The sequence below is a fragment of the Eumetopias jubatus genome, unplaced genomic scaffold (assembly GCF_037043125.1).
Source record: "Eumetopias jubatus isolate StellerSeaLion01/CBP00866 unplaced genomic scaffold, mEumJub1_p1.0 scaffold_11, whole genome shotgun sequence".
Taxonomy (NCBI): domain Eukaryota; kingdom Metazoa; phylum Chordata; class Mammalia; order Carnivora; family Otariidae; genus Eumetopias; species Eumetopias jubatus.
In genome coordinates this window covers 84,544,361-84,562,499 of record NW_028274817.1, presented here as the reverse complement: position 1 = coordinate 84,562,499, position 18,139 = coordinate 84,544,361, and the positions used below count along the sequence as shown (strand labels likewise).

The 18,139-nt window shown below is 44.1% G+C and overlaps 1 protein-coding gene across 2 annotated transcripts in view; it reads left to right on the top strand.

Moving 5' to 3' along the window:
* The first annotated feature begins 2,648 nt into the window (after positions 1-2,648).
* The window catches only part of CLCN5 (Cl-/H+ antiporter 5), a 157,189-nt gene continuing 141,698 nt past the window's right edge, over positions 2,649-18,139 (top strand). For both annotated transcript variants that reach the window (XM_028092965.2, XM_028092964.2), the window contains exons 1-3: positions 2,649-2,878; positions 3,503-3,619; positions 5,007-5,163. In XM_028092965.2, coding sequence (XP_027948766.1) covers positions 5,148-5,163 — 16 coding nt within the window. In that variant the 5' untranslated portion in view covers positions 2,649-2,878; positions 3,503-3,619; positions 5,007-5,147. The remainder of the gene's footprint in view (positions 2,879-3,502; positions 3,620-5,006; positions 5,164-18,139) is intronic.

Below are 18,139 nucleotides of genomic sequence, written 5' to 3'. Positions count from 1 at the left end.
CTAAAGTCCCCAATGGGAGCCCTCCAACCCGTCAGCGGTCAGTGGCGACACCAAGTGGTAATATGTGTGTACTGCAGCCCTCTCCAACTCAACGTTAATCACTCTCGCCCAAGCTCTCCCAAATAAATTTATATTTGCTCGCTCTACAGAAGTAGCTTCATGACAAGTCTGCTTCCAACCAGATTGCTATCCTTCAACCTCTCTTTTTCTTGTCTCAGGGGAAAAGGCATCTTTCCCAAGGTTAGCTTCTGTTTTGCATCACATTTCTATCCCCCATGTATTTTACTCCCATTATTTATCTTCCCCCTTTTCTTTTCTCTTCAATTTCTCTTTCACCAGCGGCTCTTCCTGCTCAACCTACAAATAAGCTCTGGTTTTTCCTATCCTGCAAAGACAAAACCAAACAAATGAACCTCTCTTTGAACAATCACCCCAGATTCACTTTTTTATTTTAAAGATTTTATTTATTTGTTTGACAGAGAGATAGTGAGAGCAGGAACACAAGCAGGGGGAGTGGGAGAGGGGGAAGCAAGCTTCCCGTGGAGCAGGGAGCCCGATGTGAGGCTCTATCCCAGGACCCTGGGACCATGATCCGAGCTGAAGGCAGACGCTTAATGACTGAGCCACCCAGGCGCCCCCCAGATTCACTTTTTAAAAAAAGATTTTATTTATTTGAGAGAGAGGGAGAGAGAAAGCATGAGAGCGGGGAGGGTCAGAGGGATAAGCAGACTCCCGGGTGAGCAGGGAGCCCAATGCGGGACTCGATTCTGGGACTCCAGGATCATGACCTGAGCTGAAGGAAGACGCTCAACTGACTGAGCCACCCAGGTGCCCCCTCAGAGTCACTTTCTTAAAGAAGAGCTCCAATAACGGGATTCCCTTGCTCAAAAACCTTAATTCATTTTCACTTTCTGAATTAAGTACAAATCTCAGTCTGACATTTAGGATCCTCCAAAATTTGGCCTGAATTTCTGGTTGTATCTCCCCGACACTTCCCTAACCCTAAGCTTCGATCATACAGGACTACTCACAGGTCCTCATAGGTGATTTCCTTTGCACAAGTTACTATCTCCACTTGTATTTACCTTTATCAGAGGACTCAGCATAACCTTCCCTGGATTCTTTCTAGTTACTTGTGGCTATCTCCCACCCACCCACTCACCCATTACGCTGTGAGTGCCTGAAGGCAGGGACAAAATGCTACCAGGTGAGAAAGTAAAAATCAGCTTGGACCGAGAAAGCAAAAATCTGGCCATTCATCAGGCTGGAATAACAGACACAGATAAAGCCAGCTGCAAATTTTATAGGGAACAATATTTCTCCCAAAGACACATTGCAGCTGTAAAGTGATAACAACCTCCGTTGAGTGACCACCACTTTTTTTATTCGCCGAGAAACTTTGTTCTCTACAAACACAGACTATCAGGGACTTTGCTGTTTGAAATCATACCAACGAGAATAAAACATCCCACATTTGGAAGACATAAGGTTCTTGGACACGAAGAGGCCGCCTTGATTTCCTATCCAGGTGCAGAGCTTTGGATAAGGGGTATCTGGACACAACATTCCACATCTATTTTTACTTTGTGGTTTCCAAGGAAACAGGTCTCTGGGTTCATTTCACAGTCCAGACCTGATGTTGACCCCTTCACACAGTCCTGCTTTGCGCTTCCCCAAAACAATCCTTCGTTTAAAATTGATCTAAACTCCACCATTCCCTCAAATTCTGTAGTGACTGTTTTTCTTTGTTTGCTGAGATGCCCCGTGGTTTCTCTTGTGTGTGGTCTTCTGCACTGCAATGGTCAAAAAGCCTGACTTTTAGATTACCTGGATTGATTAAATGGATTCCGGTCTCAGTTCTGCTGATAACTAATTAGCAGGATCACCTCAATAAGTCAACGCACTCCACGGGCCTATTTTCTCTTTTGTAAGATGAGGGGCTGTTTCTTCCAATTCCACGTAGACCTGGGTTGGGCTCTCAGTTCTGCCACTTAACTGAGACCTGTGATTTTTGCTTTTTCTGAGCCTCCGTTTAGTCATTATTAAAATAAGACTGAAAACCGCCGTGTAGATTATCCAGTGCTACAATGAGGATCAAATTGTTAAAAAGCATCACTATATTTGATCACCATTCCTACTCCTGTTATGTGCGCTCGGACAACTTACTCTTTCTGTGCCTCTGTTTTCTCACGAATAAAAGTGGAGAATAATAGTACGTACCCCCGTGCGGTTATTGCAGGCGTCAAATGAGATGAAAATGAGTTAAGGGCTTAGGGCAGTGCCTGGCACACAATTAGAGGCTCAAAATATGCGAGCTAATGTAATTAGCATTAGATTACTACTAGCTGTTCTGTGGGCCAGAAGCCCAGGATAAACAGTTTCATTCTAAGGACAAAACCCCAAAAGAACCGTATCCCAGGCTGGAAACAGTGAAACGTAATGGAGCATTTCTTTTTCAAAAAGCAATTGGCCCGCCCAGCACTGGGTTAGGACCCGCCCAGTCCTCATTAAATATGGCAGCGAGCAGGGCCGACTTACTGCGGTTGCGCACGCGGAAACTCCTCCTTCGCCGCTTTCTCCGCCCCGTCGCCGCCGCTGCTCGCCTCACCTCCGCCCCCGCTGGGCCGAGGTGTCGGGGGAAGGCCGGCCAGGGCGCGCACGCGCAGACATTGGCTCTGCTTGGCCGATACTTGCGAGGCGCCTGTCACATGAGCCGCGCGCCCGCTCCGCTCCCCCTCCTCCCGGCTGGGCTGTGAATGAAGCTCTGCCGGCTACGTGGGGCGCTAGCTCAGCTTGGTGTCCTGGACGCCAGAGCCGACTGAGCGCTCGGCCCGCCGGCGGCCGACACAGGCTCCGCCGCCCCTGACCTCGGCGACAGGTAAAGACAGATGGGCTGTCGCTTCCCCAACAGGTCCTTCGCCGGCCGCTGGCCCCCGGCCCACCCGCGGAGCAGCCCCGGGGCGCAGCGACACAGGGGAAGCGCTCCCCCCGCTGGCTCGGCGCCCCGGAGATGGGGGTTCCCCTTGCCCGGCCGCCACCGCCTGGCACTCGGAGGAGTTAGACCGGCTAGTTCTAGCCAGTGCAGGGCGGCATCTTCCCGGGAGCCCTGCCCTATTCTCCGAGCCAGGGTCCCTGCGCTGTCCCAGCGAAGTTTTCTCGCGGAGCGGCGCCAAGCCCGTCCCGCTTTTGAATGGGGGGAGGCTGGCTGCAAGGCGTCCCTTTTCCTGGACTGGGGCAGAGTGGTTTTGGCTGGTGAGGCTCTGTCGAGGCCCCGTTCTTCTTCCTCCTGCTCTGGACTCGCAGGTTTGTGTGGGTCTTAGCGAAGTGGACTCCAGGCTCTCAGAAAAGTCGTAGCCGCGAGTTTTCCTCCCCCCCCCCGCCCACTTAACGCGGGTAGCTGGTTCTCTCCAGACTTTTCTAGGCTTGCGCTTGAGCGCCTTCACCCCGAAGGGGAAAGCTTTACCTTCGCATTGATGCACGTTTACCTTTCTTAACATTGCAGAGCAAATCAGTTTCCTGGAGTGCCAAGCGAAGTTGTCCGTGTGCCCGTGTGATAACGTCAGTGTAAGCTACCCCGAATAAGTGAGGGAAATCCAGAAGCGTGGAGCATAAAAAGCCAGTAAGAATCTGCTTTACGTCAACTTGATACATTTTTTAGCAACTACGCGGGTTTAACTTCAGAGATGTTAAATTTCGCCTGGTCCCAAGAGGCGCGGACCACTACTTAACTGTACGCGAAAAAAGGGGGGGGGGAGGCAAACCAAAACAAACGGTCCCAGCTTCCAGATAAGTCATCGGGGCGCTTTTTCCTGATGAATTCATCCTTGGACTTCTGAGTTCCTAAGTTTTCTTGGACTTTGCGAGCCTTTCCTTATCCAAAGCATTGTTTTTTCCTCTGTCGGTGCTTTTGGGACTAGTGTACACATTGACAATCTTGTCCTAAAAAAAAAAAAAAGAAAGAAAGAAAAAGTCGTTAAGGAAGACCAAAATGATGACTCTCAAGTTTGTATTAGTCTTCAGTATGTGTGCGTTAGCACTTTCACTTCGGGGGTGGAGGTGTCGCTGGTCTAAAAGCTATGGAAATAGCAATGTCCTTTCATGTTGACCAAGTCAAAAAGGTGAGGGCTTTTTCTGAGACAAAGCAGATGGCTTGTATGCTAAATAAGGAAGACCAGTTTATTAATTAGGAACTTGTTTAAGTGGGCAGCACGGTGTTTAATATGTTAAGCCGCTGAATCAAACGAAGTAGTCGGACATTTCCTTGCCCCCTCCCTTCTCATTCCTAGCTCCTTTCCTATCCTTGCAAATTGTATTGTCCTAAGACTGAATTTGACGCTTTAAATTTAGGAATTAGCTGAGTTAATTTGGTTGTCCTTAAATTAGTATTCTGTTTTTACATTTTTCTTTGTTTTTGGTTCTTCCTCCTGAATAGGAAAGCAGTATATGTTCTCTATAGGAGTATGGGAAAGTATGGGAAAGTATAATGAAGCCGAGAGGAAGAACCATGACCCAAAGGGCATTGCTCTTAACTTTTTATTATGTTTCCTTTCTTTTCCATTCCGATACAGGGGCTATTTTAAAACATGAAGTATTACAAAATTTGCTCTCCTCTCTACTAATTTTTAAATGTAAAGTTGGTGTTGGGGGGTAGGGGAGGACATTGGATATTATGCTGCTCTTCTTTTCCCAAACTGTGGAACTTCAAGATAGGAAAGACGTTTAATTGTTATCTCATTCAACCACCCATCCTTTGAGATTCTGAAACCTATTTACTGAAGATCCAGTGATTCATGCAGAATTGGCCAGCACTCAGTGGCAATAGTAACTGACTCTAGATCTTCCCAGTCTGTCTTTTTAAAGCGGTACCTCTCTGGGAAAAACTTGACACTGCCCATGTCTGCATATCTTTGAAAGAGAGGTTCAAAGAGGGACAGGAGGTAACTTTTAAGGATTTGGAATGTTTTTTTTTTCTGTTTAGGTATTCATTTTTCTGTTCACATTTTCAGGTTCAGGGCTTGAGCCACTTGCAGAAAACAAGACCACACAGCTGCTGTTGCATCTACATCCCATTCGAGCCTCCTTACAAAAGTGGAGGAATTTGGGAAACTGAGTGTGTGACCCCCAACGTGGGAGAGGACAGGATCAAGATGGCCATGTGGCAGGGTAAGAAATCAGCACTTATTTCTCTAACTGGTTTTTCCTCCTTCTCTATCCTCCATCCCAACCCAACCCCCCAAGCCAGTGGCAGGCAGCCAGCTATTTCTTTAATTTAACCCTTTGTCTCCACAAGGACAAAGGATATTAATTTGAAAGACGTTGCTGCTAGCTAGTAGTTTGACGTATTTTAAAGTAGGGGTGGAGGGGTAGGGAGAGGGAAGTCGCCGGAAAATGTAATGCCAGAAGCATTTTCAAAGAACTCCCTTTGCTTGAACATGTGCTTGTGGGGGTTATATGTGAGGAAACAGAGGATTTTTTTTTCATATTTGTGCTTTTCATTTGTTTCCGGCAAATTCCTATCATAAGGTTCCCAATGGTGGGGGAGACAGATGTCAGCACCTCTCTGGCTTCCTCTTCCCCATAAAGACTTTAAAGCATATTTACTGTTATAATGTTTATCTTTGGTGATAGAAGGAAAATGCCTATTTTAATACTGTGAACTACCCAAGAGCAAAACTCAACGATGTCTTGCCTGATGGGTTTACATCTTTTGTGAACCTGGGAATTCCTACCACATACGAAGTTATTTTTTATTTTTGGTGGGGTTGAGGATTGTGCCTTTGGGAGACTGTCAGCATTTCTGGGGGTATGTGGGATTTTTATGTTTCTCAAAAGGGCGTGTGGGTTTAAGAAATGATAGACAAACGCTGCCTAAACTGGTCTATGACCCACAAAAGGTTAAGGACCACTTAGATGGAGTAGACTATGCAAGAACTTGAATAGCTCTAAGTATTCAACAGGTAGGTTTGTTGGTTGTCTGAGGTATCTGTTAAAACTGTCTCCCGCTGGGTATGGCTTCAAGTGTGAAGGCACACAAATGTAACAAGTATTTTTGACGTATGAGGATCGTCAATTTGAAGATGTTTATTGAAAGGGGATTTGGCCTGTATTGCTTGCTTTGATGCACACAGTGGACACTGATCAGGAGCAGTTTGGAAATTCTGGTTTAAATCCCGGGACATTCTTTTATTCAACAAACATGATACTGAAATGTGCAAAACACAGAGCCCTAGAGGGTTCCTTGTCTTATGGGAAAGAGAGACATATAAACAGATAATTGTGTTAGGTTGAATTAAGTGTCAGAATAGGGAGAGGTGCAAGATGTGACGGAAGCCCAGAGAAAAGCGTGCTGAATTTTGAATTTTGAGCTGGTCTAAAAAAAATGAGTGGGAGTTTGCCAGATGGGCAAATGAGAGAATTGCATTCTGGGCAGACAGAGAAGCACTGTTTGGGAACTTCCAAGTTGCTCCGTTTGCCTTGTGTGAGATGTGTGGGCCACGACCTTGGATGAAGCAGGGAAGGTAGTCGGAGGCCAGATAATAAAGAACCTTGTATGTTCTAGGAAGGATTTTACACTTTATCCAGGAGACAAAGATTCTAAACAGGGAAGTAACATAATCAGATTTTGTTTTAGAAGGATTACTTTGGCAGCAGTGTTGAGGTGGAGTTGGAGCTGGAGAGAAAGCAAGCCAAGTGGTTGGAAGGTTTCAGGTAGAGTAGTTGAGGGAAAGAGATGGGGGTCTGAGCAGGAGCCGGGGCAGCAGGGGCAGAGAGCCACGGGATGAATTCTAGAAATGTCCTGTGCCGGATGTGGGGTGAGCAGCCCGGGCTGACACCCAGTCTGGGTGCTTGGGGCTGGTGGTGCCAGTCACTGAGATGGGGGCCACAGGAGGAGGTCAGAAGGGTATGGGGATGGTGGGAAGTTAGTGTCCTGCCTTCGGTTTGGCCTCTTTTGCTTGGGACACCTGTGGGCTGTCAGGTCTGTGATTAAAAGGTAGTGCTGGGAGTAGGGAACTGAAGTTGGTGCAGGTGGGGATCTAAAGTTTTGTTCCTAATGACGCAGAAAGAGCTTGTGTTTTTTCTCTGTTTAATGGGAAACGTCGTTAGTAGTTAATGATTTATTTATTTTCTAATAAAAACATTTTAGTGGATGCCAGTTCTTAATAAAACGGCGGATTTTCTTAATAAATAATGTATCTTGCAGTCTCAGGCCCTGAAACCGGATCTGCTTAAAATGACATTGGAGTAAGACTGAATTTTCCTAGCATTAGTGACGAGCGGAGTATTCCCTATAACTAATGGCAGCTTATTCTTTGTTTTGTGCAACCTCTGAAGTGACAAGCATAGTACAATAATAGTTTGGCTGGCAGTGTGGTATAATAGTTAAAAATATGGTTTTGGGTTCACCTCTACTGGTCCTATCACTTGGTAGTGTGAGATCTTGGGCAAGTCCCTTAATCTCGCTGTGTCTCAGTTTCCTCCTTTGTGAAATGAGAATAATAATAGAACTCGCCTTATAGGGTTGTTTTGAAGATTAATCTATGCAAAGCACTTAGGACCTCGTAAGTTCCGTGGAAGTGTGTGCCTTTATTCTTAGTAGTAAGACATTTAGAATATTGCTCAGCATATAGTAAGTGCTCATTAAAATTAAGCAGTAGCTGCTGCTGTTACTACCATTACTATTGCTACTACTTATATGACTACTACTGTTGTTGTCACTATTATTTTGCTCTAGCCTGAGGTGGGCCTGGGGCCCCGTGGAGGGAATTTCAGGTTGTCCTTGGAAGCCCTGCCCTGTGGTCATCTGTTTGGGTCTTTAGGTAGAGGTTTCAATCTGGAGAGATCCTTAGAAAACATCTAGCCCAACCCCAGAGGTTAGGTGACATGCCCATGCTCACACAGGTTGATAGTGGTGACAGGACTAAAACCCAGGTGTCCTGGTTCCCTATTCCAATTTTCTTTCCATGGGCTCATGGAAGAGGGAATGTGTGGGTCTCTTCTCAGCTCAGGGAAGCTCTGAATCAGTTTCTGGAGCTAGGTGAGGAACTCTAAGAGCCAGAGGAAGCCGAGTCTCCTTAGCCTCTCAGGTCAATGTTGCCTAGCTCCTCCGTGGAGAATTTTATCAGAATTCCCGTACTTCTTAAGCATGGTCAGCATTACTGACTTCATTCGATGAAGCCCTCTAACACATTTCCTGGCTCCTTTAAACAGAGTCTACTGGGCATAATTTAATATTTTTGGTAACTCAGGGTCATCATCAATACCATCAGTTTTCTTGGTCTAATGGTTGAGGAATTATTGACAAGAGGACTAGCCAGTTTGGGGTGGGATGAGGTTGGAGACGTGTGGTCAGGTGTTATTTATTTATTCGATTATCGTTTATTAGGCACCAGTTGTGCACCAGGCACTGTGCTGAGCCCTAGAGGTGCAACGGTCAGTAAAACGGGTATGGTCTCTGCTTCCATGGAGCTTGCCAACTAGGATAAAGGTAGCATTTCTTATGCACGAAATGATTTATTTAACACATGTGCCGAAGTAATTTGGAAAAAAAAAATGACACCAATATAAATTTAGAAGATGAAATGCTGTTTCTTTTAGGAGGGGGTGCCTCAGAATTGTCCATGGTGCTTTTAAAAAGGTGCCTGCTCAGGTCTCAGGTCCCTAAATTGTGGTTCAGTCTTAGGACCTGAGCATTAAAAAAAAAAACAAAACAAAACTCTAAGCAATTCTAATGTGTAATTCTGTTTGGGAACTGCATCATTAAATAATTAAAACTTTTCTAAAAAGAGAGATAACAGAACTCAAAAACATAGGAGAATATATAATCGTGGGGTAGGGAAGATATTTGTATGCATAATATCAAAGGTAAAATAATAAAATATTAATATAATCAACTATGAAAATTTTAAAAAATTCCTCCCCAAAAATACAGTTAATGAGAAAACTGGAAGCAATTGCAAAAAGACTCATTCTTCTTTTTTTTTTTTTTTAAGATTTTGTTTATTTGTCAGAGAGAGAGACAGAGCACAAGCAGGAGAGCGGCAGGCAGAGGGAGAAGCAGGCTCCCCGCTGAGCAAGGAGCCCGATGTGGGACTCGATCCCAGGACCCTGGGATCCTGACCTGAGCCGAAGGCAGCTGCTTAACCGACTGAGCCACCCAGGCATCCCAAGACTCGTTATTCTTAATACATAAAGACAGAGCAGTGGGGCGCCTGGGTGGCTCAGTCGGTTAAGCATCTGTCTGCCTTCGGCTCAGGTTAGGATCCCAGGGTCCTGGGATTGAGCCTTGCATCGGGCTCCCGGCTCAGTGGGAAGCCTGCTTCTCATTCCCACTCACTGTGTCTCTCTCTGTCAAATAAATAAAATCTTAAAAAAAGCAGTAAGAAAAATGTGTTTGACTAGCAAAGGATGGGAATAGGAAAATACATCAAAGAAGAAATATAAATGGCCCATATATGTGAAAAAATGTTCTTAGTGGTAGTCAAAGGAAGGAGATTTAAGATGGCATACCATTTTCTCCAATATAATTTGCCAAGATTAAAAAGGAATGACAAAACTCAGTGTTGGCAAGGACATGAGGAAGCAGGCATTCTTATACACTTCTGGTGGGAATGTCAGTTTGGCAGTGTTTATTAAAAGCTTTAAAAACCATATTTACCTTTTGACCCAGCATTTTTTTTTTGGAATTTATCCCAAGGAAGTAATTAAGGATGTGCACAAAGGTATGTCAGTAAGGATATTCATTGCAGCATTTTCTAGAGCGGGGGATGGGGGGAATTGGTAGCACTTGCATTCTAAAGTAGCGATACAGTGGAATACTGTAGTTACTAAAAAGGATAATGCTGAGTTCTACTTAATTAACATAGAGCATAGGTCCATAATATGATGTTATATGAGTGGTGATGGGGGAAGCAGATCCCAGATTATCAATAGTTAAAAAGTCTGGGCTCCGGGGATGAAAGGCCACAGCACAGGGAATAATTTAGTCAATGGTATTGTAATATACCATTGCATGGTGACAGTTGTATGGTGACAGATGAGAGCCGCACTTGTGGTGAGCGCAGCATAAGGGATAGACCTGTGGGTTCACTGTACCGTACACCTGAAACTAATGTAACATTGTGTGTCAACCATATTAAAAAAAAAAAAGCTGGGACGCCTGTGTGGCTCAGTCGGTTGGGCGTCTGCCTTTGGCTCAGGTCATGATCCCAGGGTCCTGGGATCGAGTCCTGCATCGGGCTCCTTGCTCAGTGGGGAGCCTGCTTCTCCCTCTGCCCCTCCCTCTGCTTGTGCGTTCTCTCTCTCTCTCTGACAAATCAATCAATCAATCAATCAATCTTAAAAAAAAAAGTCTGGGCTCTGGGCTTAGGGTTGGATTGAAATCCCAGTTTTATCGGCTGGGTGACGTTGGGAAGTTTCTTACCTGAGTGTTCCTCAGCTTCCACGTTAGTAAGAGGGACAGAATAGCAGCGAACCTAATAGTTCCCAACTGGTACACCCATTAGGATCACCTGAGGGTTGCTGGAGTGGTGGGGGGTGGGAGGGATTGGGTGGCTGGGTGATAGACATTGGGGAGGGTATGTGCTATGGTGAGCACTGTGAATTGTACAAGACTGATGAATCACGGATCTGTACTTCTGAAACAAATAATGCAATATATGTTAAGAAAAAAAAAGAAGAAGAAGATAGCAGGAGGGGAAGAATGAAGGGGAGTAAGTCGGGGGGGGGGAGACGGACCATGAGAGACGATGGACTCTGAAAAACAAACTGAGGGTTCTAGAGGGGAGGGGGGTGGGGGGATGGGTTAGCCTGGTGATGGGTATTAAAGAGGGCACATTCTGCGTGGAGCACTGGGTGTTATGCACAATGAATCATGGAACACTACATCAAAAACTAATGATGTAATGTATGGTGATTAACATAACAATAAAAAAATTAAAAAAAAAAGGATCACCTGGGGATCTCTTAAAGCCTCCCAAGTCCCGGCCTCACCCAGCTGATTAAAAGCCGCAATCTTTGGGGACTGGATGCAGCCTTCTGGAGTTTTGAAGCTCCCTGGGTGACTTCAGTGTGTAGACAAGTTTGGGAACGGTGGAGCTAACATGTAGAATGGGTGGGAATGTGAGGAGATTGCAGTGCCTGGCATATGGTAAGTAGTCAATACATGGTAACTATTATTAGTAACTTATTTTTTAATAATATGACCCCATTTTAATATATGTTTTTGTGCCCATGTGTGTATAATATAAAGAAAAATCTGAGGGGATGCACACAGAAGTATTAAAGAAAGAAATTACAGTTGACTTTGTTTTTGCTTATTTGTATCTTCCAACTTTTCTGTAAATAATATGGATTCCTTGCTAATTTTTTTTTTCTGAAGGAAATCTCTGATACACATGCACAGCTTTACATATTACGTATTTATAATAGTGAAAAACTGAAGACAGAGTTTGCATAGTAGGGGAATGTGAGTAAATTATGGCAGGTCCACATAGTAAAATATCTGGCCATTAAATATCAAGACTCATGCCGGGGGGGGGAGGGCCCTGGGTGGCTCCGTTGGTTAAGCGACTGCCTTCGGCTCAGGTCATGATCCTGGAGTCCCGGGATCGAGTCCCGCATCGGGCTCCCTGCTTAGCAGGGAGTCTGCTTCTCCCTCTGACCCTACCCCCTCTCATGTGCTCTTTCTTTCTCATTCTCTCTCTCTCAAATAAATAAATAAAACCTTTAAGGGACACCTGGGTGGTGCAGTCGGTTAAGCGTCTGCCTTCAGCTCAGGTCATGATCCCAGGTTCCTGGGATTGAGTCCTGCATCGGGCTTCTTGCTCAACAGGGAGCCTGCTTCACCCTCTGCCTGCCACTCCCTCCGCTTGTACTCTTTCTCTAGCAAACAAATAAAATCTTTAAAAAAAAAAAAAAAATAAAACGTTTTAAAAAAAAGACTCATGCCGAGAAAAATCTTCGTGATACAGTAGAAAAATATGGGACTATTCCATTTCTGCCTTTTTAATTTAGGTGTGGGACTATATGTGTCACTGTGTGTTTACATGTTACATATTCGCCTGTGAATGTAACGATAAATATGGAATGGAAGGAAAGGAACCAAGTTGTGAAAGTGGCTATCTCCAGGTAGTAGGATGCACGTATTTTTCCCTTTTTTCATTCTTTTATTTTCCGGATTTTATGCAATAAGTATGTGTTACTTTTATAATAAAAAAAAGTTATTTGAAAATACAATATACAATAATAGTGCCACCAACAAGGAGTGAATTGTGTGGGCTTCTGGACAATTGCTTCAGTCACTCTGTGCCCCCTCCATTAAAAAAAAAAAAACCCCAAGACCCCAGGGGTTTGGTCAGAGCAGTTTTTTTTTGTTTTTTGTTTTTTTTTTGCTACTAATACTTCCTCAAGTACTCTTGTGATTTTTGGGCATCTCTCCCATTGACTCCAGAAACTCTTTTGGGAGTGAGAGTGGGGACAGGCAGGGAGATTGTGCAACAATTGGGAAATTACACTTCATCTAAATGTGGGGGTTACATAATAAGGTGAGGTGGCAAAATATGTCAGGATAAGAATGAACATAAGACAGGGGAAAATGGTAGTAAAACAGATAGTTGCAATGAGAAACTCCGATCCAAAGGAAGTATGTTTTGACCTCACAGATTTTTTTTCCCTTAGCACATCACAGTGTATTTGTAAACACTCTGGTGATTTAGCTAACACATGCGGGCGGTGGGGAGCATCACAAAGCAGTTAGTGAGTTGATGACAGAGCTTCAGTGTGAAATCTGGATCGCTTGTGTGGCTTGAGAGTTGGACCACGATCATCTCGGAGAAGCCATCTGCTCCTGCCTGTTGACCAAAGCATTAGTATCTGCAGGACTCTCAAACAAAAGTCACATTGTTAGAGCAGGAGTAAGGATGCAGAGCATCCCGCCCCTCCCCTTTTTCTCTTTCTCTGGCAGAGTGTCTCACCTACGGCAGGTCCAGGAAAAGCGTTCTTCAGTCTCTCTTCACTATCGCCCCCTACAGCTCCTCAGCGGGGCAGAAGAGGTGGGGGGATGGGTAGGGGGTAAACAAAAATAATCTTTCAGGAAATGTTTCTCTAAAAGCCAGCCATTCCTTCTCAAGCTTAGGGCTGTGGAAGGAGCATGGGCCTTGAAATCTGATACATCTGAATCTGAACCCAGTGCCGCCAGGTGGTAGCTCAAGTTACCTAAACTCTGAAAGCCTCGATTGTCTCATCAGGGGTCAAGTGTAGCCTCGGGAGACAGACTGCCTGGCTTTGTATATTGGCTATCACTGCTAGCTGTGGGCAAGTTATTTTATCTCTTCACACCTCACCTTCCTCATCTGTAAAATGGGTTAATAATCATCATATCTACTCATAGGAGGATTGGGAGGATGAAATGCGTTAATCCATCTAGAGCCAATCCATCTAGAGCCTTGGCATGCTGCCTGCCACTTGCTAAGCACTCACCTTTACTATTAAACTATGCAAAAGTCTATGACAATATTTGCCTCTCACATGGTCGCGGATGAGAATGAGAATCACCCAAACACTCACCTGTTGTAGCTGTTCCGATTGTACTATAATTGTGGCGGAAAGAAAAATCAATATACTCTTAAAGGGATGTTTTTAAACTGGAAGGGATCTTTCAGGACATCTCATCTTACACGGGAGGAAACTGAGGCCTAGGGAAACTGATTCTGGGTCACAGAACTGTCGCATGGTGCGTCGCGCCAGGACGAGGCCCCAGGCTCCTGATGATCAGCACTGCTTAGCGCACTCACTCTGCCAGTCTGCCTGCCTGTTTAGTTCTCCTGCAATTACACTGCCTCCCCTAGGCCTGGCTATTTTATAATTTTCTGCTAAATGTTAGTCTTCCCCTCCTATGCATTATTGTGACTTTGAAAAGTTTAGGGTGGTTCCCCCGCCCCCCCCCCCAGAATTGTTTTTTCACTGAGGCTTCCAGGGTATGTTTTTTTTCTTCCAGTCACTCTGTTGACATTTTTGAAATAAACTATAGGTTATGTTTTAACCAGAATTATGATTCAAAGCTTCCTGTTTCACGTAATGCTGTTCTGTGTGTGGCAGGATCGAGGGAGGGGGGACTAGAAAGTTTCACTCTGGGTGGGAACAAATGCCAGATTCTCCTTCTTTTTCCTGCCTTTTGTATTTATCGACCCGTGGCCAGACCAGAGAAGTTGTTGAGGAGTTAATAGGATGAGGTTAGCCGCCTTAGTAATGGCATATTTTGATGCTTTTCAACCCAATACCATTCAGGCATTAGGTAGCATTTTATTATATTTATTTAGGATGTCTGCCCTGACTACTTCCATGAAGAGCAACCCAGAAATTACAACATAGAGCCGTTAGAAATAAATCCAGGAAAGGGACCCTCCAGTGGAAATGAAAATATTACCAAGCATGTGAGATACTCAGGACACTGAATCTTTTTCTTCCCTGCTTCTGGCTCCCACACAAAAAGAGAAGCATGCTAAATTCCATTATTATTACTGTTATTAAGTTTTTATTTTACTCCTAGTTAATTAATATGTAGTGTTATCTTAGTAGTTTTAGATGTACAATATAGTGATTCGATACTTCCATACCTTAAGTCACATTGTTGCCATCTTCTGGCCCCCAAAAGTATTCAGATAGAGAACCCTCCTGGGCCTGTGTGCTAAGTCGTCTGGTCCTTCCACCAGCCTCCCTTGCCCTGGCCTGGCCTGTGGCTACCTGTGGCTTAGCACTGAATATTCCTGGGTTGAAATCAGTTTTTCCTATTTAGCTTGAGAGTGGTGAGAGGCAGGTGGGCAGAGGAATGGCCGCCATCCAGATTTTCAGCTCTGCCAAGGCCTTCTTTTCCTCAGGTTCTGTACCCTGGTAGTAAGTGACAATAATAGAGCTGCATTCTCTCCATTGAATGATTGTACCACTATCCACCCAGCTATCAAAGCCAAAAGTCTGAGAGGCATGGCACAGCCCTTGCTCTTCTCTGCCTGCAGTCGCCTCTTGATGGCCTACATCATTTCAGCAGGGTTGCGTTCCGGGCGAATGTCTACTTTTCAGCCATCAGCTCAGGGTCGTCTCTTCTCCGTAGTCTTTCCTGAAGCCTTGCGCCTTGCCCATCCTTGGTAAAATGAGTCTTTCCCTTCTTTGTGTGTTTCCCTGCTACATCCTGTGCCCCTTGAGGGCATTGGCTGTATTCAGTACTTTTGTTTTCAGGTCTGCTATGTGCCAGGCACTGCATTGGACATGTGCTGGGGTTATAGCGGTGAATGCAAAAGTCCCGATTCTTGCAGTCATGTGGGGGAGTTGCAATGGAAACAAATACACAGATATTTCATTATGAAGTACTAGGAGTACTAGGGAAGTCAAGTCCTATAAAAAGAATAATAAAGGAGACATAACTTATTAGGAGGAGGGGTCTGGGATGAAGCGATAGGTTCAGCTGAGACCAAAAGATGAATAGGAGCTGTCTAGGCAAAGAGTTAATTGGGGGAAGGGTGTCTCAGGCAGAGGAAATGAAGCAGAAATCCCTGAGGCGGCAAGAACCTGGATTCTTACCTAGTGTGGTCTGCTGTGGCTGGATGATGGTGAATGAAATACCCAGGGGCACGGGATGAAACTGGAAGGATGGGGAAGGCTCTGGTCACACAGGGTTTGTAGGCCATGTTGCTAAGTATCCTAAATGCAATGGGAAGGCTTTGCGGATAGATTGGATGGGGCAGGGCTTACAGTGAATGAGGGAAGGGTCTCATCTTCATATACCGACCACCTAGCAGAGAGTACCCAGCACATACTGTGTGTTCATGGAATCTTTGTGAGTAATAATGAGTAATGATTACTTTGCCTTCCTACCAGGGTTGCCATGAAGGTTAAATGAGGTAAGATATGCTAAGGTGTTTTGCAAAACCGAAAATGTTAAACAAGTGTTATTCTAGATGTGATTCAGTAGGTTCTGTGCAGTGATGCTTATCGATGTTCACTATCACGGGAAAAAACCCGATTCTCTGTTAAAGTAGCATTCTCTCAATCAGATTATCCCATACCACGAATATGCTAATATAGTGAGTTTTATAGTGTGCCTTCATTGCCAGTGACTTTAACTAATTACGGGCGAGTGGAAACCACCTTATTATCACACCATTATGTAGAACTTCTGGTGTTAGTGATCATTGTGGATGATGTTGCTGGGAGCAGTGTGAGTTTCTCTTCTATGCTGGATTCACTCAATAAACCTCCAAAACTAAGGAATTCATTATTTAGGACCTGGATTAATGCTGAGGAATAGCACCCTCTGAACTTGGCATTTGGCTGCCACCCACTGTGGCCTTTGGTTTTCTAGAGTGTGTTAAAATAAAAGATGTAACAAAATCATCAGTGCTTTGCTATTTTTGTGTTAAACATCTAGTTTCCTCTTTGTGCTACAGAAACTTCAGACCAGGTGATTGATTTCAAAGCCCTCTTCTGTGCAGAGTCAGTGGGAGTATAAATTGTTAGGGCCTGTTTGGAGGGCAGTTTGGAAGTCCTTATCAAAATGTAAGATGTGTATATCTTTTGTCTCAGTCAATCTAGTCTAAAAAGGAACTGCACAAAAGTCACTGTTCATGAGGATGTTAGTTGTTTCATTGTTGCTACTCTTTCACCATTGACAATCTTGATGTCCATCACGAGCGACTGGTTATGTTAATCATGGTGTACGTACACACTCAATGGAATGCTGTGCATTTCATTAAGAAGAATGAGGTAGATCTATATATAATGATAGGGAATGGTGTCCAAGATACATTTAAAGTGGAAAAACAGGTGCAGAATGGTATTGTATGATCCCATCTGTACAATGGAAAGAAAGGGGAGCTAAAAGGATAGATAGATACGAGTTTGTATATATGATATGTATACTTACATATGCATAGACATTTTCTGGAAGGATACATGAGAAACCGTTATCAGTTGTTAACTTTTGAGATTAAGGGATGGGAGGGCGAGGGGTTTTCATTTTCACTTGATACCTTTCTTTATTGCTTGCCTTGTTTACAACAAGCCATAATGCCTTTAAAAAATAAAATATAAATAAGACCTGTACCTCACTTGATTCTTTTCTTGACACTATTATACTAAGAAATAAAAAGGTATAATAATGGTTGAGGCAGAGTCTGGGCAAATCAGGGGCCTCTGTAAGCTGCCAGGGACTCATCAAGGCCGGGGGGCTTAGGGGAGCTGTGGTTTTGTTAAAGCTTAATGTTAAGAAAGTAAGTGAGAGAAAATTAGGTAAAAAAAATCATGATTTTTATTAGATTTTTCTTTTTTTTTTGATGAAACAATTTTAATTATGTCGTTAGTTTTGATATGTGGGTATTTTAATACCTAAGTTGCACGGTAATTGTATTCTAGGCCACAATTAAACAATTAAGTGCCTTGGTGTCTGGATAAATAGTTGTTGTTCTTGTTTGACTTGTTTAAATATTGTAAGTGAATGCTAGGCTACAATTTCTTGAGCTTTTTGCCTAAGGTCCTGATGAGGAATGCAGGTATAGTCTTATGTTTGAAATGAAGAAGATATAAGTTGCCTTCTATTTACGTAACGAAGTTTTGATTAAATCCTCAAATGCTTTAAGCTCATTGTAGCTCACTCCCCCCCCAAGAAGACCACTTTTGCCTGAGCTATGAGAAGTAAGAGGAATATTCAAATGAATGTCCTCTTGATTTGCTATAATGAGTAATTCCTTTACTCAGCTGTGTGTTTAGAGACTAGAGTCCCTAGCTTGTCTTAACTGACCTTGGTTTGCTAATATTTGGAATTTTAGCCAGTGCATTAAGAAGCAAGACAGGTTTTACTCTTGGATGTATAATTGTACCTATAAGATGTTGAATTGGGCCAGTGGCGGAGACTGGAGTGTTGGGAACACTTGTGAGAAAAGACAAAGGCTAAGTAATTTCAGGCTGCAGATTGGTATAGAAAGAGGGGACCCATAAAGAGTGTAACTTTTGAGAGATTTTCTGCTTGTGGAAACGTAGATCATGAGGAGCCGCCCGGAGTGTGGTTTGAGGTTGAACCTGAACCTGGACCTGGATGTTATGCTTAGAGAACCAGACAGGAAGATTCTTGTCGTTGCTGGTGATCAGAGAAGCT